This window comes from Dromaius novaehollandiae, chromosome 3, assembly GCF_036370855.1.
Source record: "Dromaius novaehollandiae isolate bDroNov1 chromosome 3, bDroNov1.hap1, whole genome shotgun sequence".
NCBI lineage: Eukaryota > Metazoa > Chordata > Aves > Casuariiformes > Dromaiidae > Dromaius > Dromaius novaehollandiae.
In genome coordinates, this window is record NC_088100.1 from 32,686,598 (window position 1) to 32,709,906 (window position 23,309).

The following is a 23,309-nucleotide window of genomic DNA, read 5'->3' on the forward strand; positions in this document are numbered from 1 at the left end:
GTTCATAACTGGTTATTAATTTTGAATGCCTATTCTTAATGTGCTGTCTTTAGGTCTTTTTCTCTAAGTGGTGTTCAGTGCTGTAGTGTCTGCTAAGGCAAGCCCTCCATTACCAAAGTAAGGACTGCAGAAACTCAGGTCATGGTTTCAGGAATCTTTATTTTAATTTGTTCACTTTGGAGTAACAGCCATGTAGTTATTGTAGTTTATTACATTTAAAAATAACTTCTTGTAGTAATCTTTTATTTCAATTTTTTGAGATTCAGCTACATGAATGACAAATGTAAATTTGTATCTGTTTACAATTTGTTTCTCTCTGCTAAAGGAGATGCACAAAAAAAATTAAGGATCACCTATTTATAAAGGTTGTATCACATGCCAGGGTGATTCAGCCATGCTGGAATAAGGGCCTATTGTTTGCATTTGTTACTCCCCCCTCCAAGCAGGAGGCTCTGGGAAGTGCCTGGAAGTGTGCTCCCTGCAGCTTTTGATGCAAGTAACAGGCTCTGCATTTGCAGCTGGCTGTTGTAAGATAGTCCCTTTTCTCCACCTCTCCCCATCAAAAGACAGTGAACAAGATCTGCAGTTCTTCTAGAATGAAATGCAAATGCAAGGTAAAGTAAGTCATAATGCAGCATTCCAGAAAAAAGCAAACTGTTGTCTCAGCTACAGGTAAAAACAGGGCCCTTGGATATTCTGGGCTATATTCTGTTCCAGAAACACTCTCTTACATTTCCTTGTATAGAGAGCTCGGAGCAATGAACTGGAAAGTTGCAGGACATGTCAGTTTGTTTTAAATATGCTGATATCAAGTTACTAGTTTTAAAGCCTCTGGCTCAAGGTTTATAGTGACCATGTGAAAGTTTCAGCTGTATTCTGTACATTGTACAGTTTCAGATTAAAATAGCATATTATAATCACAAGCTAGCACTGTAAGAGGGATCAGTCCTGTAAGGTGCCTATGCACTTTGGTCTAGACTCATTCGAGGTCTTAAACATGTCATTAACTTCATGGAGCTGAGGTCATACTTCATTTTACTTTGTAAGATTGAGTTCATATTTGTTTGAAATGTGTGTATCTTTCCCTTATTACCAAGTTACATGCAGGAAAAGAAGCAGATTCTTTTTGCCTTGTCTGGTTATATGGTACTGACTGGATAATTCTGAGTGGATGTTGCCATTCAAGAATTCCCCGCCTGGAGGAAACATTATTGGCATAAAGCTGGTGAAGGAAGCAGAGCGGATCCTATACCACCGCTCATTCTCCTCAATACCTAGTGCAAGGCAAAAAATAAGTGGAGAGAGTACAAAACAGATGCAGAAAGAAGCACATTTTAGCAAAACTGTTCTCTGAAATGAGGTCTCTAGACCTTAGTGTGAGTGACTGAAGTCAGTGTGGTCCCTTAACTGTTCTCGCTTTTGTAAGGGTAAAATTAAATGTTGTTCCTTTCCACCAAACCACCCCAAATCTCTAAAATAAAAGTCTTAGGAACAGAATTTGTGATTTTTGCTGTCCAGATGATGCAGTGGAGAGGTCTGGGTAAAGGTCTGTCCAGAGTGATAGACAATAAATGTGAAAGAGAGCTTATCAAACCTTTACTCCAGTTCATTGCAGTTCATTTACTCCAGTTCCAAAAAGGTCATTTGCAGAGAATGCAGGATGCAGTACTTATGCAGTACATAGAGCAAGAGCAGTGCAGAGGCTTGCAACTTACATGAAGATAAATTTAATCTAAGTTTAAAGGATTCTGCCTGACATCTAAAGGAATCTAAAATGGGGTTTACATCAAAGAAACATACTGCAGAATTTGTTCCTGAAGTGAGGAACTGTATAATTGTTAAGTTCTGGGTTTTGTCCGTTTTTGTTGCCAAGCTTGGAAAATACATGCCAAAACAGATTACTTTTTAGAGCTCATATAAATTTCTTGTTTTGTGTTTCTTAATAGATTGAACTTCAACGCATAACAGTTTATTGTAATCCAAAACTTGCATCAGAAGATACGTGTTGTGAAATATCTGCAGACCTGGTGAGTTATTTGCTAAAATACAGATGTGAATGTAAAAGAAATGTTTCATTGTTTCTTATTAGAGAGTTGTAAAGAAATTGCAAAGGGAACTTTTGATTAATTTCATCTAATGAATCCTGTTTGCCAGGAGTCCTGGTAGCCTGCTAGGCACCTGGTTGCTTGTTGCTTAAATAAATGGTATGGTGGAACTTCAGTAGAAGTGTCTCAAAAATTAGCACTAGATGCTGCTAGTGCTTTTTAAGTGCATTTCTTGGCATTGATTAGTATCTAATTAGTGACTGAGGAAATCTCAGAGCAGAGAAAACAAATCACTCCCAATGACCTTAGGATGGCTTCAAATAAAAGAGACTATTTTAATAACAGCTGTATCTAGTACAGTATTATAGGTGAAAAACAAGCCCATGAAAGAGTTTGCATGACAATGGAGAGCAGGAAAAATTGGAGGGGGTTGAGGATGTTTTCATTATTTCAGCATAATAACATGGAGCAATGGATGTCTCATAATTGGCAAATGCTCTCATCTATATAATGCATATGATAAGATGTGTATATTGTTTAACATAAAGGATTTGTTTGGTTCAGTGGAGTCACTTTTTCCCTTTGTTTTGATAGGTGGAATCTGTATAAACTGGAAGATACTAGAAACACAGTAGAATACAGTTTTGTTGAATTAGGCCCATTTGAAAAAAAAATAGAAAAATCATTAAAGTATTTGTCAGTAATGAACAGTCTGTAAAAGAAGATTCCTCTGAGATGGTGGGAAGTACCATCACCTCTTAGCCTGCAATCAGCAAAATAAACTATAGTTTGCAGAAGGACTAACTGATCTTATTTTCAAAGAAATGGGAAGAAGGGAGCGGGAATGGAGGGATTAAGCTGCCCAGGAAGAGAGGAACAGAATATTTTGTGTGAACTGACAACTGCTAGGTGCTCAGAAGGGCAGAAGAGGATGGATCTAACTTATCAAGGGAAACTGCAATTTTAAATAACAATTTCTTGTTCAAATATTTTTCAGAATATATTTCTGATAACAATGCAGACTTCTTCTTGAAGGTACAAGCTCATGGCTGAGTAAAATGAATGGATTTTTCCGTAGATTCCACTTTGTGCACAGAAATACAATTACAATTTATTAAGAGGTTATGACACAGTGACAAAAAAGCCAGCAAAAAAACCCTACTTATATATAAATGCAAAAAGATCAAGGGCATGTTTTATTAATAGCATCTTAAATGTTCAGCTGTATAGATAAAAGCAGCATTAGTTTCATCTATGCTTCCTGTGCTGAAGACATAAAAAAAATGGACAACTTGTTTATGACTTTCATATTGAAGCCAGCATTATCTTTTCTGAGATTTTTTTCATGACTTTCTTAGCAATTGTAAGAGCTAAATTTTCAGTAATCTGAGGGAAGGAGTTTATACTTGGATACAAATTTTTTACACAAAGATGTAAATCCTGTGGGAGTTCCCTCGACAGAAGTCTCACAGGAGACCTTATTACATTTTATTGAGGGCTTCTGTAATTTATCAGGGCTCTCATGGGTATCAGACAGCTGAGTATTGACTTCAAGGCTTTGTTTGTTTCCAGGCTACATATGCCCAAAATAAAATAAAATATAACAACAAAATTCACCATTTCCCTGCCCCCCCGCTTCACTCTGACATTTTGCATTTCAGAGTGGGAAGGGACGGACAAATACCCTCTTTTTTCACATGGGCATTTTCTGGTTTCATTTCTTCTAATTTTGGGAGACTTTCTTCCTCTATTTGGGCTCTTTCAGAGGAAAGAGGTGGGCCAGTAAGATCAGTTTTGACCGGCATTGATTTTGGTACAGAAGTATCACAGTGGCTAGACAGGTCTTCCTCTGTGGGAACTGTTGTGACTTCCCTGTAATGGGGTATGTACAGCAGCAATAAAACAGAATATAAGGTAGAAATAGGACTTGAATGATATTTATCTGTTTATTAAAATTGACTAAAAATCATAATCTGTTGTTTTTACTTCAGTGCCCCCGTGACAACGGGTTACTTGCTACTACTTCTTCCCCAATGACTGTTCATGCCAGCAAAATATACATGCTTCCAGAAACACAGCAAGAATCTAGAGACAGATGTTTCTGCTTTCCAAATAAAGTATGGGATTTTCTTATTGATTTTTAATGCATCAGAATGTTTAATCCTGCTAGGTATAAAAAAGTGTAATTTTTTTTTCTGTAGATATGAAAAATACCTTACTGCATTAAAATCTTGTAATATAATATTTCCCATAACATTATATTGTATTACATTATATTATATGTGTATAAATTACATACATTATGTCACATTATATATATGATATATAAAAATAATATAATAAATAACATGTAATCCAATACATAATAAATATATATATAATATATATTGTATTATATTAAAAATAACATTAGATTTCCCAGTTAAGAAAGAAAACATTTTAGATTATTTGAAAGTTAGACTTGCAAAGAGCTGTAAGGTTCCATGGTTTGAACACATGAAAAAACAAGATCAATGATAGAAATGAAAATTACTTTTACAACCTTATATTTAGTGTAAGTGGTTTTATTTGAGAATGAATGATTTTCTACACAGTGGGTTTTTTTTTAATCTTTTTCTTAGATGTTCTGCCATATTTATTCTGACTTATTTGTGTCATTAGGCTTTTGTGATTAAGACCAGGAAAACCAAATACTTAACATATTTTGGATCTGCTTCTGTTTGTTTGCTGATTTTGGTTTTCTTTAATTAAAAAAAAAAAAAAACAGGGAGAAGCAGGATTACCAGGAGTAGCTGGTTTGCCAGGCCAGAAAGGAGCTAAAGGTGAAAAGGTAAAATACCAATTACATTCTCTCAAATCCTTACTTTTGTCTTTTTTTTTTTCTTCTTCTTTCTTAAACAGGAACCTTACAGACTGTGTTATTCCTTGAAGGACTGTCTTTGTGCATAGGTTTTGCTCCGTAGCGGCTTACCTTGACATACTTTTATTAACTTGGGGTTTTCTTGATACTGAAGGCCAGCATATCAGATATCTTCCCTTCACAGTCCATTCCCTAAACTTGGTTGGAGGATGCTGGCTGCGGACATCTCTAGGAGTGTGTTTTTATTGGGTTCCGGGAGGGGCCAATTTGGATAAACTATTACAAGTCAGCAGAAAAGGCAGTGAATAAGGCTTCTGAGTTCAAGGAATATAGTGTGAGAGGAAGGCATCTGGAATGTCCTAATCCAGTGGTTAAAACAGAGATGCCTAATCTAGCATCCTCCGATAGAGCACACTGTTTAATAAGTGAGCCAAAATAGCTTGTGAAGACAGCCAGAGTGGTTGCTTGAACTGCAATGCCTAGCTGAAACTGGCCCACTTCTGAGGGGGCTTATCCACACAGTCAGTTGGAATTAAGTACGTTCCTTGATAGTTTCTTCCCCCCAGCTCCTCCTCTCCAATATATATTTCAGTGTTGATATTATCTGTATCTTTTCCCTAAGGGAAAAAAAAAGTTCAAGTACCTAAGCTTCTACAGCCCAGCTGAACCTGAAAGGATTGCTGACAGTCTCCCAGTATCATCACCAATTACTGCTTACCCTAGGTCTTAGTACATACAACAATTACTTATGTTACCAATATAATGCTTCCTGGTGTTTATTTTGGAATCTGCTCTTCTGCTCCAGATATGATCCATTTAGACTGTCACTGCTACTAAGAGGAGAAAGGAGACTTCAGAAGTCTGACTTTTTTTTACTGTCCCATCCAACAGCCAATTAGCAACATTTCCTGTGCTAAACATAGTACCTCTGAATAAAGCATGTGGGACCCTGTTGTTACCTCCAGTTCTGGTCTCCAGTCTGTCTTACAAAAGAAACTTCATAGATCTTTTCCAAGTGACCTACTATCTGTAAGTCCAAATTTGATCTGTTGGTCACCAGCTACTCTGACACTTCACTGAATCTTCAGAGCCTGAGCAGGATTATGTGCATTCGGCGGTTTAGCCTAGTGATGCTAAATTGACATTCATGATTGAAAGAATCAGCACATTAAAGTCAGAGGTGACCAGCTAGGAAGCTGCTTAATGTGAACCTTCCATATAATTGACCAATACTTGCTAGGGTTTTTGTTTGTTTTTTTTCAGTGTGAATGAAACATAAGAAACAAATTATTATTCTAGGGCTTTTCCATCATTCAGTAACTTCCACATAAGAAATGTTTTTTTTATAGATACCACTGGAGAATTCAAATCAGAAGAGAGACTTGCAGATTGACACTTCTCCTATCTCTCTTGCTGAAATAAGTCTTTTACTGTGCAGTATGAACTCTCCAAGGACTTGCAAGGTTGGAATTGCACTGTTCAATTTTACCCTCTTATATGATTTCTGCAGTCCAACCTTTCAAGCTGTGCTATCTCTTGACATACCAATTCAACAGAAAGGTGTATTTCTGGCATCTTGAGTCACATTACCGATGTGGTTACAGGAAAGGTCTCACTGCTGACGTTTGGATGCAAGTACTTACCATGGTGTAGGGGAATGCCATGTTCTTTGAGGCATTTGTACCATTTTCTTACTTTGCCTCTGCATTTCTGTAAGTTTTCAGTAACACTTGCCCTCAGCAATGGCCTTGTTTCTATCAATAATTAGAGGTGGACAAGCAGTAATAGGAAGACCCCAGACCATTCCAGATACACAGGATACATAACTTGTTGCCACATTATATAAAGAAAAGTAACAGATGGTTAGATGTTTTGTAGTATGCTATATATGAAATAGGCTGCATCTTGACGATGACTAGTTTGGCCAGGCTTTCAGTCACAAAACAAAGGAGATTTCTAAGAGTTGTTTGATGGTTCTTCAGTCTTTATTTCTCACTTTGCTTTTCCTCAGCTTGTATTTTTATTGTTTTCTTTTACTTCTAAATCATGATATTATCAGCATCTGACTGAATATATTTAAATATCCAAGGGAAAACAAGTTATTTTAATTTTTTATCATCTTTCTTGGAAAATTCTGTTTGTAGTATGACTCCTGTCTGTTGTTTGTCACAACATTGCTCATCCCTTTATTTTACTTTTTCTCATACCAATTTCCACTTTATTTAAATTTATGACTGAATTTATATCTCTTTTTGTTGCTATGGGATGGGTAGGAAAGGTAGGCACAATTTGGTATTAGGCTATATTTGGGCCCCCAAAATTGCTCTTCTCTTACAGCCTAACGTAGTTGTTCCTAAGATCAGATTGTGTCTTGTCTGTTGTGGCATATCTAAACTATAACCAGTACAAAGCATGACTGCTGTTTCCATTTTATTCCTCTGCACTTGGCAGAGTTCATCTACATATCTCTGAATGGGGTCTGTGCCAAAGGCTGGGGTGTATCGTGGGCCCAAATTTTGCCGTGTTTTCACAAGAACAGGCTTTCCTGTAAATATTGATGTGTTTCTGGCAAATCATACCCCTGATTTGTAGAAGAGCATTGCTGATCAAAATTATTCCATTTGTGTTGGTGACCTTCCTGCTTGTATGCCCTACCTTCTGTTATATGTTCTTCATGATGTCCTGAGAAAATTTCTTCAGTTAACAGTCAAAATATCTATTGGCTTTGAGAAGGTTCATGGGTGGAGGAGCTGCTTTATTTCAAGTCTGCCTTGCTTCAAGTCTGCCAGACTGTTCAGTTTGATACCATATACCTTGCTTTGTGTAGGAAAAGCTGCCTCAAGGACAGTTGTCCCTGTCCCTTTTATTTCCCATGCAAGTTTGGATTCGGTAGTATTTGCTCTTTGGGATATCTGCTGGAAGATCCAGATCCTGTAGCTATCCCGTAGTATAAGGGGACAACCTCCCATTCTTTTTGAGTTAATTATTCAGGCATTAAAATCACCAGTACCAACTTTGTTTGCTGTTTATTGGTTTCAGCCCTTGACACTCACATTTTTAGACTGCCTGACAGCTTTCTTATGTTGGGTGAAAACCAGGAGCCCGCAGCAGTCAGGTTTAGAATTCAGGTTACCCCTGAAAAATATTCTGTGTTGCTCTTACTGTAACGTTCTTCTCAGGCAAGTAATGGAGGTGTGTAGTTCTTGAGTTTCAAGTGGTCAGAAGTCAGATAGAACCCTCTTGTGATTTAATATATTTTGGTACATCTTCTCCAGAGATACGTTTCCACATTCTGCAGAGTCAGCATAATATATAGACATCAGCCTCATACTAAATAAAATTCTTGCAATTCACAAATCTCTTCTGATCATGATGTGAACGTCCTGTTTTGTCCTTGATATGTAGAAATACTTCAGAAAAAGAGAGAATATGGGTGGCAGTAATATGAACAGTTACATCTTTATTGAATATACAAACTATTTCTCTGTATCAAAGAGGCTACAAAAGTAATTGTATGATAACTTTTTATTTTCATTTACTTTAAGTAAACCTGATGCTCACAAAAGGTTTTAAATTGAAATCCAAAGAGAATTAAATTTTCAGTATAGTAATAAGCCAGTCTAAGCTGTGTTAATAGATCATTGGTTAATGCTTTAAGTATGATAGGAAGCAAAAAGCCAGAGGCAGTGTTGTCAGACGTTAAAGTGCCTATTGATGCACACCCTAGAGAACTTCATTGCTATTAGAGTGTGATTTGTTCATTTATATTTTAATTAAAGAAAAATACTTTTTAAAAACTATTTTAGGATGGGTAGAAATAAGTTTATGCACTATATTGCCGCACTAGGAAAATATTTATAATATAATGATAAGAGAAAAGAACTTATGGAGAACAAGGAAGGTGTCTGACTGCCCTTTCCATCTGTGTTCCTTGCTAGTCTTCATTTCTTCTTTTTCTGTCATTCCTCTCACAGGCCAGATTCACCTGATCGCATTTGAGGCATATTTATTGTGTTATGCAGCCTTGGGAGTGACTCCTTTGTGGCCTGATTTTCATAACAGAGGTTATTGACAGGCAAATCTAAAAAGTTTGGAGATGTGGCTCAGATAGGGATCTAGTAGTCGGAATTTATGAAAGCAAAAAAATCTCTTTGGCAAAAAAAAAAAAAAAAACTTGGGCAAAATACACTTGGCTAACAGTGAAGACAGGGTTTGTCCCACTCAGGAGCTGTCAACATGCTCGGTAGGCTGACACCTTGTAATGGGCAGGAGGGAACACTCTCCGTACATATGGAGCTAATAATTTATTGTTAGTCCTGCTAATGTTTTAACAGTGTAGTAGTCCAAACTGCTGAATTAATATGGAAAAACCTCATTGTTAATACAGTTTAAATTGTTTTATAAGAAAAACCTCTGTGTTATATTACACCCCTTTCCTTTGGTATCATGTTCACCATTCCAGTATTCCCCTGCATCCTGAGAGAGGCAGTTTGTCCTCCTCAGGCGCAGCGGGGAGGGCTACAGAGAGTCGCAGCACCCTGAGGTCCTTGCGAGGAGGAGTGTGGTGGTTGCGACGGGAGTTTCGTCCCTTCAGTCTTGGGGTCCACTTGGGGTCCCCGCACACACAAAGGGCTGTTTTTTGCCAGGCAGCGACTGCCAGGGGTGTCACTCCCTCCCCAGAGAGGCTGGGTCTGGGGTTGGAGCGGGGCTGGAGCTGCGGCTGGAGCAGGGCAGGCAGCAACCCCTGGGCCTCGGCGCAGGCGCTCAAAACAGCGCAGCCCGGCTCAGGCCACAGCAGTGCCCAAATTGCTGCCTCCCACTGGGAATGACAGAGAAGGTGTCTCCTGGGCCAGGTACTCACTGCTTCTCCCCCAGGGCCAGGGGAGGACTTGAGGGATGCCGCAGAAGAGAGCTTCTCCAGCTCACTCTTTGGGATGAGTTTTCTTTCCCACACTTGGCCACTTCTCTGAATTTGAATCTATTGTATTTGTCAACTGACACTTCCTAATTAGTTTTTTACCAGGTCTAAATACTTCTCTAACCATTTAGTAATCATGAGAATTGTTCCTCTGTGTGTACATCTAATTTTTAAACTAGTACTTTTTAGCTTACCTAATTTTGTATAGGGACAGTTTTTGACATTCATCACACAGATGACAGATCTAGTATAAAGGATACGTTCTCTATATTAACCCTTTTGCCTTCCACTTTAGCACTTTCGGAAGCCCAGGCAGTACAATGTCTGCTGGGAACAACTCTGTTTAGAGAGTGTGTTAGTATTTCTTTCTTGATAATAATATGTATTTTCTTAACTGGACTTTTCTGATACTATTGGCACACATAAAACTGCAGAGATGAAAATCGGGAAAGATAATTTACTTAATCTCATCTTTCAAAATCAAAGCTCGGATTTCAGTTCAGGAGTGTTTTGAGAACTGACAGAAGCTCCTCGCTTTATCTGAACTTACACGTCCCCATTGTGGACAAGAATAGTATTGTAATGTAGTACTCTAATAGCATGTGCTCTAGGCCAAATTACTATCATCTATTGTATTTACTGAGTTCATTTGCTTTTATCTTAGTACTGAAATCATGAGCTGATAAGTAACTCCCTCTTCCACCTCCAGAACTCCACTGAGAATGTATTCCTCCTCTCAAATTCTTTGTGGACTTTGCTTTCAAGATTATATATTATTGTCATGTTAATTGAGTGCCATATCACAATCTAAATATGTTTTAAATTATTTTATCTCTTAAATAGCAAATATAGGTGTTTAAACAAAACACTTTTTAAAAAAAAGTTTTTTGGTTTTACATGAGAAAGAGCTATAATTTGTTAACTTAAATGGTAGTGCCTTGTCAATCTCTCTGCCAGAACATTTGCCTTCAGATTATTCTTGCTCTATGTGATTCTGCAGTAATAATGTATGATGAAGGAAACAGGTACTGTATTTTGTGTTTGCTGCTAGCATGTAATTCCTAGTTCTACAACAGGTGCATTGAATAGTGGGTGAATGGCACAAAGATGTAAAGGGCAATCGCTTTTGAAACACTCTGAATCAATGTAACAAAATGATCTCAAGTGTAATATTGCAGGTGGTGTCAGATGTGCAAAATTGTTTCCACTTCAGATAGAAGGCAGTTTGACAGATTCCCTTATCATTTGAAGAAGCATTTGCTGTCTGTGCTCTCTTTAAGAATTTGGCTTGGCTTATGAAAACTTATGATGGAAAGTTGACAGCAGTGTTTTCTTTTCATGTCAGCCTACTGAATTTCCACACGGTCCGCCTATGACCAAAATAAACCTTGTCAAAAATGTAGTAGCCATCCTATTGTTTGCAAGATGTCACATTCTGGAAAATGTCCTAGGGCTTAAATATGTTATTCAATAAATATCTTGGCCTCTGTTGAAAAGAATTTTCATTGTTACCCTTAGTAGAAAATCCTAACAGTAGACTTAAAGCTCACGGTCCTATTTTAGAATGTTATTACACCGAGTCTGCCTCGTGACCTGTATTACCAAGATGATATTGTTAGTGTTCATCAGCTTACAAAATTGTTCTCACCTTTTTGGCATTCAGATATCGTTGGTCACTGATGAGACAGACCAGCTAAGGATTTATATCCCTGTGGTTAGTTTACAGTTCTTACAAGGTGTGCGTGATTAGCCTTGTGTAGGGAAATTGAGTTACTCTTTTGTATGAGGCTGAGATAGATAGTTCTTGGAGCCCTGAATATCTTCTCCCTATTCTCTCTCCCCCTGTCAGGCAGAGATATGAGGCATGGCAGATTTCCTTTAGTACGTTTCCAAAACTGCTGGAAGGGATTTAGAGTTCCAGAGTTCTCATCTTTCTTGAAATGGTTTTGGGGTTCTTTTACTTACCAGAGCAGTTTTGAATGACCATTGTGAAATATTTGTATTGTACTTCTAACAGTCTCAACTCGATCCCTTTTTTAAAGTTTGACATGATTTATAACCCCAAGAGTGAAAGTCTCATCTCTGAAGCTTGTTCACATAATTTCATTTTTCCTGGTGAATGTCCTGTGTCTCGAAAACAGTAACAATTTCTCATTGCTTCCTTTTTGGCAGCAGAAGATAGTTGTTTCTTGTAATCTTCTGAGGTGAAGTAAGACAGTCTTCTCTGGATTGTTGGTTGCTGCTGGTCAGCTGTTTTTTTCATTTTTTTGTCTTTGGGAATTGTGAGTTAGGTTTGGATCTTCCCTTATGGACTGAATATCTTCTGTTGCTCAGGAGAGGCATACAGGCACAACAGGCTAAGAACAGTCCATCTCTGTCTGGAATAACTGTTGACTCAAAGCCAGGCGGTTATATGGGGAACAGTAAGGTCTCCTTGTCTAGTTACCTTGTGCACTAAGTAGTAAGAAATTTAAAGAAAATTTCACAGAAAACATACTCTCTACATCTAATCCAGGACATATAAAGTACTATTCATTCATGTGCCCAAAGATACCAAAGCATCTGGAAGTTAATGGTTCCCTAATGGTTCTGTTGCATCACTGGCAGGAGTCATTTAGGAGCTGGAGTGTCACGGTTTCTAACATCTCTTGGGTACTGAAGTTTTGCCATTTCTCATGGACCCTTTAAGTTAGAGCAGGAAGCCATCTGTAATGCCTTCTAATCCAAAGGAGAGTCTGCCTCTCATCAGGATTGGGTGATATGGGGAACCACACCGCTGTCTTCATATTACTTGCTTTCCATTCTGAATATTATGGACTTCATAATCACTGTTGGGATGAAAACCAGGAATGTGAAAGGGAGAGGCAGTGAAGAATTGATATATCAGAAAGTGAATAGGTTTATCTGACTGACATTTTGGTAGGTAGATAAACCCAAATTAGAAGTGAATGACCGCAATTTGCCTGATTTTTACTCTTGTGCGTCACAGGGTTTCCCATCACTAGCAGTGTATTTGATTACAAAAAAACTCTTTGGCAAGCTTGAGGAATATTCTGTGAACCTCTCCCAAAGTAAACAGTATCAAAACATGCAGGTTCTATTTACCTTAATATATCAGATTTATTTTTATATGACTAGATCAGTGATCTACTCTAACTAGAGGTAATGAGGTGTTTTTGGAGGGAGAATGACATTATAGGGGAGTTTAATTACTCCACTGTTCTTAATTTTCAGCATCTGTTATTGTCACCAATTCTTATAATCTTAAGGACAGGATTTGCAAATGTACATAAGAGATTTGTATCTGAAAATATTCCTCTGGATTTCTACTAATTAGCCATTTATTCTCATGCTTAACATACTAATTTTTAAAAGTTCATCCTTAAGATTTTGTTTCTTTAACACTGACACAGGAGAAAATGAGATTCGGATGGGCTTTACCTGTGAATTAGTGTTCAGGAGTGACCACCTTCTGGCAGTATGTATTTTTGTTGGTTTTGGTAGTTCTAAGCAAATATGATTCTTTATTCTCACTCTTACTCATTTATATAAATAAATTCGTAAATATGTTAGTAGTTAGTATATTGTCATTAAGACACAGAAGAGGTTTATCTAGGGAGTAGATTATATGCCTGGAGGTCAGGAACTCCGTTTTTCCCTCTCATCTCTATACCTTTGGCATCCTGAATGTGAGAAAGAGAAAATGATACTTATTCACTTCTGTAAAGCACTTTGAGATCAGCAGAAGCAAAGGAAAATACCATTATGCAAATAATCAGGCAAAAAAAAAAAAAAGAATTTGACAATTTTTTCCTTTTATTCTGTCAGGCTGCCTGTATGAATGTTCAGTAATACTATTATAGGTTATACAACATGTAGTACCTAATCTTTAAACTAATTGAATAAAAGCAAGAAAAACTAGTACTTTTCTCACTGTCAGTATTAAAAACAGAGTTATGAGATAGAAGCATAACTTCATGATTGGATTTGCTATGGAAAATAACTGTCTTCAAGAAGGGAGTCCATCTGCAGTTATGAAAAAGCAGTGTAAATTTACCGTGACTAACTAGTTAGTAAGTCATGTATTCTAAAGAAATCCTGACACATGTAGCAGGCTGCATAATTTTAGAGTATATAGTATGTAAAAATACACTGCTGAATGTAGTAGAGTGGTTCTGGTCTATTAAAATAGTTGACAGTGGCATAAGGGAACAGAGTGTGCATAGATATAACAGTCATTCTGTTGGTGATTAGATAAGGTAACTAGGGGCCATTCCTGCTGCTTTATCTCTCATACTCCCAGTGGGTTTATGCCGTTCATGCACATAAGATTTTATTCTGCTTTTGAGATAGGACTAACTTAGCATACCTGTATTAAGGACCATTCCAATATTAGAAAGGGATAGGACATACAAAGTGTCCCACATGCTCCTCCTAAACATTGTTATTTCTGGTCAGTGGATTAAAATTTTTGGATTGAGTGGTGCTCTACACCCAGGTGTCACTCGTTTTGATTGATTTGCTTGGCTCACATGTTATAAACAAAGGCATTTTCAGCCAGGCTGTGTAGATGCAGTTACTTGTGATGGTTTCTGTGAATGGATTTTCAGAAATTGAAATAGATGGCAAAGAAAGAAAGAAGGAAGGAAGGATGGATAAGTTTTATGGACAGTAGAGAAGCAACAACAATAGTATTAGGGTGTGACAACTTATTTCAAAGTTAAGGTGAAAGTCATTAGGATATATCATTCCACTGTCAGAAAAAGGTAACAAGGAAACTTAACCCTTAGCAGCTTGATATTTTATTTTTTCCCTGAGGCTAGAGATGAAAAGCAATTTTAAACTCTCAGAGCCTAACCCTGGAGTGCAATCCAGAGTAGAGTGTAAGGAGAATTAAGGACTTCACAGTACAGTTTGCTGCAGGCAGTCTGGTGAGTCAGCAGCTGCTGAGTGGTAGCCTAAAGGGAGTGCTGAAGAAAGGCATATATTATACATCCTTCCTTTACCCATGGATTAAATATTTTATAATGGGTGTTCTGGGATATAGCAGATACTGTTGTTGAGTACTTCTTTAGGGTCTCCTTGCCAATCTTGTTTCTCCTTTTTTTAATTTCAGTAAGTTTAGTAACTTCATTTTGGAACAGAAGTATTACATTTACACTGACAAAATAAAATAAAGGTACTTACGGTGTTCTGTCTATGGAGCTCTTTTAGGTATGATTGTTTTAAAGCTAACAGCAGTGGTCGTATTCTGATTCTGAGTTCTAAGATACCAAGCTGATGTTATTGTACCATAATTACATAGATTAAAATCACTTTAAGCCTGATGGAGAGACCTGGTTGTAATTTAGGAAATGGTTATGCACTTTACCCAGTGGTTGTCTCATGTAAAATGCACAAATAGTCATCTGGATAGGAGCCATGTCTCCTTACTCTCAGGTAGAAGACCTGGTTGGTGGGATGCCGTTCACTTTGACTTTCTTAATGTTCTGAACTTTGAAGCATTTTGAGAACTCGCAACAACCAGTGTGCCGACAGGCATCGGTGGCCCAGGCCAGCAGAGGTACAGGCTGGAGTACCATACACTGCAGAACGGACAGACCGTGCCTACCCTGCGGCCTAGAGAAAGTGTTCTGTTAGACTGATGAGTTAAGAATCTCCTGTCCCGTATGTTACAGATGGAAAAAAAGTGCCCACTGCACCACTGTATGTAGCTCCCATTTGGGAAGATCATCAGAGGGGTTAATATTTGTTACTACAGAGTGGATTTGTTGACTAAGTTTATGAACTTTGCCAAATACTGAGATGTTTCTGCATATGCTGAGGATCAGAATTATAAGTTCCCAAGGCTGTCCTATTTAAAAATGATACATTTAGTGAGTTTAGATGTCTTGAGCACTAATATCTGAGGAGGGTTTTCCAGGTTTGCAGTTTGGGATTTGGAGCATCAAACAAGTTTACATCCTATTTTAAAAATCAATTATTTGTTGTTTGGTTGTGGCTCCTGTGCTTATTTATGCAGCCCTTTCTATCAAAGAACAATTTGTTAGTTAAATCTTTTCAGATCAGTGAGATTCTCTTCACAAAGAATTGGATTTACTGTGAAAAAGGCTGTAGCATTTACTGTTTGCCAGAGAATACATGTGCACAAACTTAGGTTTTTTTAATGAAAGAATAGAATATGGTTTCAGTGCTTTCATTATCTTCCTCTAGTGTCCTCCTGTGATTTTTAATTTTAAGCTTTGTAACTCTCATACTTGACGTTATTAAGCAATATTCATGTTGGTGTTTTCTTCAATCATTTTTAAGACTCATGGTCTGATTTGCAGCTGCGGGAAAGTTCCACATGTCTCTTAAGAGTAAAATTTTCTCACGGACTGCTTACAATTTAGAGTTTGGCTTCTTTCTGGGGGCAGGGGCAAGAAGGAGTGGGTGTAAACAATGTCATTTTAAAGTACATATTGTGTGCCTGTGGCTTTTAGACCAAAGAACCCTTTATTACCTGTTGAGCTTCCTCAGAGAAGAACACACAACCCAGTGAATGTATCTGCTTGGCTTAACATTACTGTCTCAATGAATTCCCTTAAAATCAGCAGGATTGCTTTATAAGGAAACGTATATGTGCAAGTATTTGTCAGATGAGGGCATAAATTGACTTTCTAAATGTTCTTAAATGAATTTTGTCTAGTTTTGGTGTTACATATATGGCATCCTGCCCTGCACTGTGCTGATACATTAATAAGTGTGATAAACTTATCTACAAAGGTCAAAAATATTTTTCTGTTGAATCACAGAATAGTTGAGATTGGAAGGGACCTTTAGAGATCATCTAGTTCAACCCTCCCCTGATCAAGCAGGGCCAACTAGAGCACGTTGCCCAGGACCATGTCTAGTTGACTTTCAAATATCTCGAATGAGCTCTCTGGGCACCTTGTTTGGGTGCTCAGACACCCTCACAGTAAAAGTTTTTACTTAGATTCAGATAGAATCAGATATGACCTGAGCAGTAGTTAATAACATCAGAAGTTTTAGAACTTCTAACTGAATAATTTATTTTGTAGGGTGAAATGGGTGCCAAAGGACAGGATGGTGTTGCTGGTCTTCCTGGAGAAAAGGTATATTCATGTATATTCATCTGTAATCTGAATCACACAGAAATGTCCACTATGTCAGTATTTTTATCTATAATTATGAATGGAAGTGTGGGGCTAGAACATTTCTATCATTAAAAAGCTAACCTCTTCCCTTACATGAGCTGCCATGTTTTTGCAGCATACTGGAAGAGCTGCTCAGACCAGTAGTATTCTCCACAGCTGTGCATAGGGTTTTTCTGGAGGGGAAGGGCTGTGCAGAACCAAAGGAAGCCACCCCAGTGGGCAGAGCAGAAGGAAGGTGTTCCCTGGCACCCCGCCAACAGAGAGCAGGGAGATAATATGTGCCAGCTCGGCTGGCTTGGCATGAAGAGGACATTACCCCAGCCCACAGCAAGTGGTGATACCTGCACCCAAACTGCCACGTAGTGGCTCCCCAGTGGAAACGTTGTCCTCATCCCTGGCTGCCGTGGAGCACCAGGCTGGCGTGGTCTCTGAAGTCCCAGCAGCTCTGCTTGGGGGGAGCCCACCCTGCTCTGGTCCAGACACCTCAGCCTTGAAGAAGGAAGCCGGAATAAGGGACAATGTCTGCTACCCACACTCTGCTCTCTGACTCCCTGGTATTTCACTGAATTGTACAGTGTATGGACTGCAAGCCTGGAAAAGGGCTCTCAGCAGGCTACTTGGCAGAGCTTTGGGATAAATGTCACGTGCCTGTAGGCTAAGGCTTGGAAATAACCATGGCTAAGAAAGCATATTGGCCTATGTATTCAAGAGGATGGTTTCACTTGGTTTCAGGATGTAACCCATTCACTGTCCCTGTGTAGATTAAGGCACTTGGAGAGGTTTATTGAGTTCAGAATGAGTTACCTGTATTTGGCAGAGAAAATATGCTAGTCTAAAATACAGCAACTTCAGTACAGAAGGCAGTCCCCATAACGCTGCCTGAGGAAAGAGCATGTTAGTGGAGTTTCTAATCATTTGGTCTTCTCTGTATTTTGTTGTTGTTGTTTCATAGTAATGGTTTAGATAAATACCAGTTTTCTTGTATATACATAGAAAATGTTAATGCATAAATGAGTAAGACTTTTCAGTTACACGTTAGTGCACTGCACAGATTTTTGTAGTGATGTCTTTAGTATCACGATATAAGTCCTCATCCCTTAATTCTGTCAATGTGCGGTCTTTCTCATAATGCACTTTAAGCTCCAGTTCTTTCAGTGTCATAAACAAATATTCCTTTTTAAGATGACTGTTGCTGTGAGAGGTTCAGAATTTCCATATCACACTTTATTTATTGGTTGGCATACCACTTTCAAATGTATGCAGCACTTCAGTAATGGTATTGAGTTTAATTTATTTAGTAATTATCCAGGTTTCTAAGCACCAAAACAAATAGACTTTCACTGTAACTGTCAAGTTTAAAAACTATAATTAACAAGATATAGAATTACAAAGCTATCTTTCATTTTCATGTACTATTTCTTTCTCAAATTACATTTTTGTTACTAATGGGAGCTAGATACATACCACCGCAAAATAGATGGGATAAAATGGTGAGATATGCTGCTGATGCTAAGTTATATATGATAGTAAAGTTGAAAGTAGGCTGCAAAGATTTTCAAAGGACCTTGCAATATTGAGGAAATGCATGATTAAGTGGTATATAAAACTCAGCATAAGTAATCGTAAAGTGATACAGATAGAAATACAATCCAAACTGCACATAGTCCATGTTGGACTCTGGGCTAGCTATTACTGTTCATGAAAACTATCTGTTAAGTACTAGCCAAATAAACAAATGGAATTTAGGAATGATTAGGAAAAAAGTAGAGAACAAAGCAAAAGCATCTTGATGAAGTCACTGTTACTAATAAAACCATATTGTGCTGCATCTTGAGTACTGGTTCCCACATCTGAAAGTGGATATAAAATTATTGGAAAAAGTTCAGAGTGCCAAGGGTAATGGAGAGCATTAGGCATCTTCCATTAAGGAGTGACAGTGCGGACTTCAATCTGGAAGGGGCACCGCTGAGAGGAAGTACGTTCTATTCTGTGGTCTGTAAAATCATGAGTGGAGTGGGAAAGATCAGTAGAGATTTTATTTATTTGTTTTGCCCTCTTTTTCAGTGTGAAAACTAGGATGTCAAATCTATCAAATAGAAAGTTCGAAAAGGATAACCAGGGGTCCTACTTCTGTAACACAACTAAAGTTGGAGCTCCCTGCCCACAGGACTTTGATGTGCTGAAAAATGATTAGAAAGTTAATGGAATAAAAATGCATAGAGAGTGTCAAACGGACAGATATCGCTGGCTCTCTGGAATTTCTTGAGCCTCAAGTTGCTAAAGACTGGGGAAACTCACTGGAGAAGTATCACTCTGTGGTTGCCTTGTTATACTTTTCCACAGATATCCGTTGCTGTCACAGTTGTAGACACACACTTGACTAGAGAAACCTTTGATTTGATCCAGCTGGACAGTTTTTACACTCTCATACTTGCGTGCATGAAATAGCAGGAGAGTCATAGTAAAGCACTGCAGATTGAATTAGATAGTTCTAGAATGAAATTAAAGTTGTGTTTTCCCTTGGATCTTTCTGTAGCTCCTTCTCTGACATTGGCTTTAAAATCATCAGGCAATCTAGCTTTTCCAGTACAAGTTGTTATTACATTCTGCATTCTACCCAGTTTCCATGGTTAATGCTATTTGGTTTTTTTGCTTAGTGCCTTGCAGATTCACTGTCAGCCCAAATCCCAAAGCCATGCATAGCTAGATGAATAAGTTGAGATGCAGACACTCAACTACTGCTGGCTTGAGCAGCACTGCAGTATGTGTAATTATGAGCATCCTTCTGGAGGTAAATTACTTTATTTTCCTGGTATTGAGAGTGGTGAAAGAGACAGAGTGGCTCTGTCTCTGAGCTGATGTATATAATTCAAGAGCTGGGTGAATTTGGATGTCTCTGTTATTTTAAAACTCCTTTTTCTGGGATCTTCTGGATGCTAAAAATGTACACTGATTCAAAGACAACTGAACAAAGTAATGGAAGCAAAATCCTCTGAGGACTATTGCATACAAACGCATCTCCTATGTTTCAGGAAGCTGAGTTGCAGATTGTGGAGTGCTGGGAGAGCATTCTCAGGAATTACCACTATTTGCTTATCTTCTTTTTACTCTCTTCAGTTGCTATTTTCTGCTAACAGAGACGTGATACATGTTTGAGTGGTATGGCTGTTCTTACAGTCTTGTGCCCTGTACTTTTTTGCTCTGTGCAGATGTGCCCCAAGTCGCTAATTAGTAGTAGGTAGGAAAAAGAAATGATACATCCATTATGTACGTAAATGCAGTTTGATGCCTCAATGAGCAAAGGGACTAATCTGAAGCACCCAAAAACTATCCACTGAATTACTCCGTTGCCATAGTTCTTTTCCTGTGGAAAGACTGAGAGAATAAATACATGGCAGATCTTACTCATGTTGCTTATTTCATCCAACCTGTTTTATAAGTTTATCTTAGGATGACATAAACCTGGCTGTTAAAAGGCCAGTTTCTGTAGCACTGATTTACTCAAATGTATACATCCTTGTAGTAGAAGACTAAAGTTAGAATAATCCTATCTAATATATCCTGATTACTTGAAAAAAATCTTACCTCCCAGGAAAATGCTCCATGCTCATCTCCTTTTCAAAATCCATATAGACAGTGAGAAGTCTGCAGATCTCCTGGGCAAGTTTGTAAGACTTGCATCATATATAGACATGACTTTCAGGGATCTAAAGCGTGAAAATAGCTTGTGTACCTCAAATATCTTCAGTCTGTTCTCAAATGTGTTGTTTGGCTTTTTGTCATTTGCAAGGTAAATTATAGCTGACAACAATTTACAGGTTGCCATTGATACAAACAACACAATTTCCTGTTGCTGCAATGGTTGTACAACAGTTGTGCAGGCATAATGGTTGCAGGTCTAAATGTAGTGTAGGCTGTTAGGAATGTTCTGCCATTTGAGAGATTTGTCCTGCTATGGACTAGGATGGATAACGAAGTTTAAGTTTTGAAAGACTCTAGGGTGATGCTTTGAATAGCCTTGACACCCAAAAGAAAGTACAGATGGCATTATTGAATGCTATTCATCAAGCAGTAGTTTTGCAGACCTGCTGCTGCTTCTACTACAGCTCTGGTCATCTACCAAGGGAAAAAAAATAAGGTTTCCACTAACTGAAAACCCACCACAACGTGCCAGTTGTCTCATCTGCCTTCAGGGCAAAAGCAGTCAGTCTGACAGTACTGATGACTGATCTACAGATTCAAGATCAAATGCAGTCCCTTTGGAGCCCTACCTCAGGCCCCTAAAGTCACATATTTTCACAACACAGTGGATCATGGACACCATCACAATATGACTTTCTAGTTGATATCTAACTAACTAGTCCCTTCTTCCCTGCCCTTTTTCAGGACACCTTCTTATGAGATATTTTTGAAATAGTGGATCTTACTTAGGAAAACAGAAGAAGTTCTGGTAAGTACCAGAGGAGAGAGTTCTGTGGTGTTAGTTTACAGTTATAAAAAAGCAAGAGGGTAACAGCTCACCCTTGAGAGGAAATTCACTTCATTTGTAGACTTCTTGAAGATAAGGATTACATTGTCATAATCCCCTTCTTACAATCAGGACTGATTTGTAGCTCAACCTTCTGGGGGACTTCAATGTATTTGTCAAGTCATGATACAGGAAGAACCTGAATGTTGTGCAAAAATAAATTTTTACAAGATAAATCTGGCGTGCAAGATTATATCCCTTGACTGGCTTTAAAATGTTGAACAAAGTCTGTGAGGACTGTGATGGGATGCATTGTGTTAGCATACTTATTCTTGGATGATTAGCAAGTGAAATTTTCCCTGAATACACTTTTGAAGCCATTTAGTATAATTACATTGCAGCCAGCTTGCTGGCTTCATGGCCTGAGAATAAACTTCCTGAAATCAAACCTGTCCCTGAAGTGAAGGTTTGCATTGGTTGCAGTGCCTGGAGTGTAAGATGACAATTGCCTGTGTGCTTCAAATCAGGTTCCTGAAGTTAGGCGACCCTGATCTAACGGTTAGACTGACCTCATTATGCTTACAAGAACCGATTGCTCTGCTGTTAAGAATGGTCTTTATACACGTGTGTTGCCCAGTAGTGGGTTACACCACTGATGTAAGCAGAGCAAGGTTGGCTGGTATGTTGGGGAATATTTACTACCAAAAAAAACCCCAACCCTTTGATTGTTTCTCTAATATTCCTATCATACTGGAACGCTGAAAGGACTTGGTGAGCCCTGTAGACTTCTCCCTTATTGCAGTGATAATGTCCTATTACTTGCTTATAGATAGCATTTGTGCAAGTCCTTTCCATAGCATGTACAGGGGGATTGATACAGATAGGATGGTCAACTTTACTGCTGTGTTTTTTATCAGGAGAAAACAGGATTAGTCTCTCCACTCTTCCAGCCCAAAAATGGTTAGACTTTGCACAACGTATATCATGTGTTGGTTCCTCCTTTTATACCATACTTCTAGACCTTTACAATAGTCTGACAACTTAGGTAGGTGTACGCTTTGAACCATGACTGGAAGATGAACTATTCCAGCCTTAAAAATGTGTCATTGGACCTTTTCTGAGGACAAACAAATAAAAAAAGGCCACCAGAATTTCTTTTTCTCATTTATAGGGAGTTCTTTCTGTCCCCTTGTTTTCTTGAGCTTTTTGTAACTTTGGACAAACTGATTTTGATTTGCCCCTGTACAGCTGAGATTTTTGTTTCCTGCACTTTTTACGTCACTCATCCAAACAACTCAAGTCCTTCTCTTTGCTTCCGTATGTATAGTAACTTGACAATGATGCTCCAAAGCAAAAGTTTGTTTATTTTTGACCTGAATGCTAGGTGATGTGATCCTGGGGCTTTTTTTTGCTGGTGATGCCTTAGTTATTTTCAGGAAAATCTTTACGAGACAAACTTATCTTGTAAACTGGGTGAAAACTTACCCTATCCTTGCTGCAGGTCTCTAATATGCTGGTTCCTGTCATTATAGACTACTTTCTAGGACTCAAGCACAGTAAACTGCCCCTAAGCAGTCAAGGATGAACCTTACAACTGCCTGGGCATATTACCTCTTAGGGTGTAGACAGTCTCTATGTGCTTGAAAAGTTTAGCGGGGGAGTGTTCCTAGTTCTGAAAGAGAGGTGGTCACATTGGCACGTACTTTGATACAAGGTACTAAGCCTGGTAGGGAGCATATCTGTGATATGAGTCCTGCTAGCCAAAAAGCCCCTAAACTTGCTCATGTCTCAAAGGGTTAAAGTTGCTGAAGGTAAGTAATTGGCTCTATTAACCATTCCATATTTATCTTTTTTTCTTTTG

The 23,309-nt window shown here is 38.3% G+C and overlaps 1 protein-coding gene across 7 annotated transcripts in view; it reads left to right on the top strand.

Annotated features, from left to right (window-relative positions):
* The window catches only part of COL19A1 (collagen type XIX alpha 1 chain), a 212,564-nt gene that overhangs the window by 35,266 nt on the left and 153,989 nt on the right, over positions 1-23,309 (top strand). For 6 of the 7 annotated variants that reach the window (XM_064508635.1, XM_064508637.1, XM_064508634.1 and 3 more), the window contains 4 exons: positions 1,947-2,027; positions 4,037-4,162; positions 4,813-4,875; positions 16,885-16,938. In XM_064508635.1, the coding sequence (XP_064364705.1) occupies positions 1,947-2,027; positions 4,037-4,162; positions 4,813-4,875; positions 16,885-16,938 (324 nt within the window). The remainder of the gene's footprint in view (positions 1-1,946; positions 2,028-4,036; positions 4,163-4,812; positions 4,876-16,884; positions 16,939-23,309) is intronic. The other variant, XM_064508636.1, reaches the window with a different exon arrangement.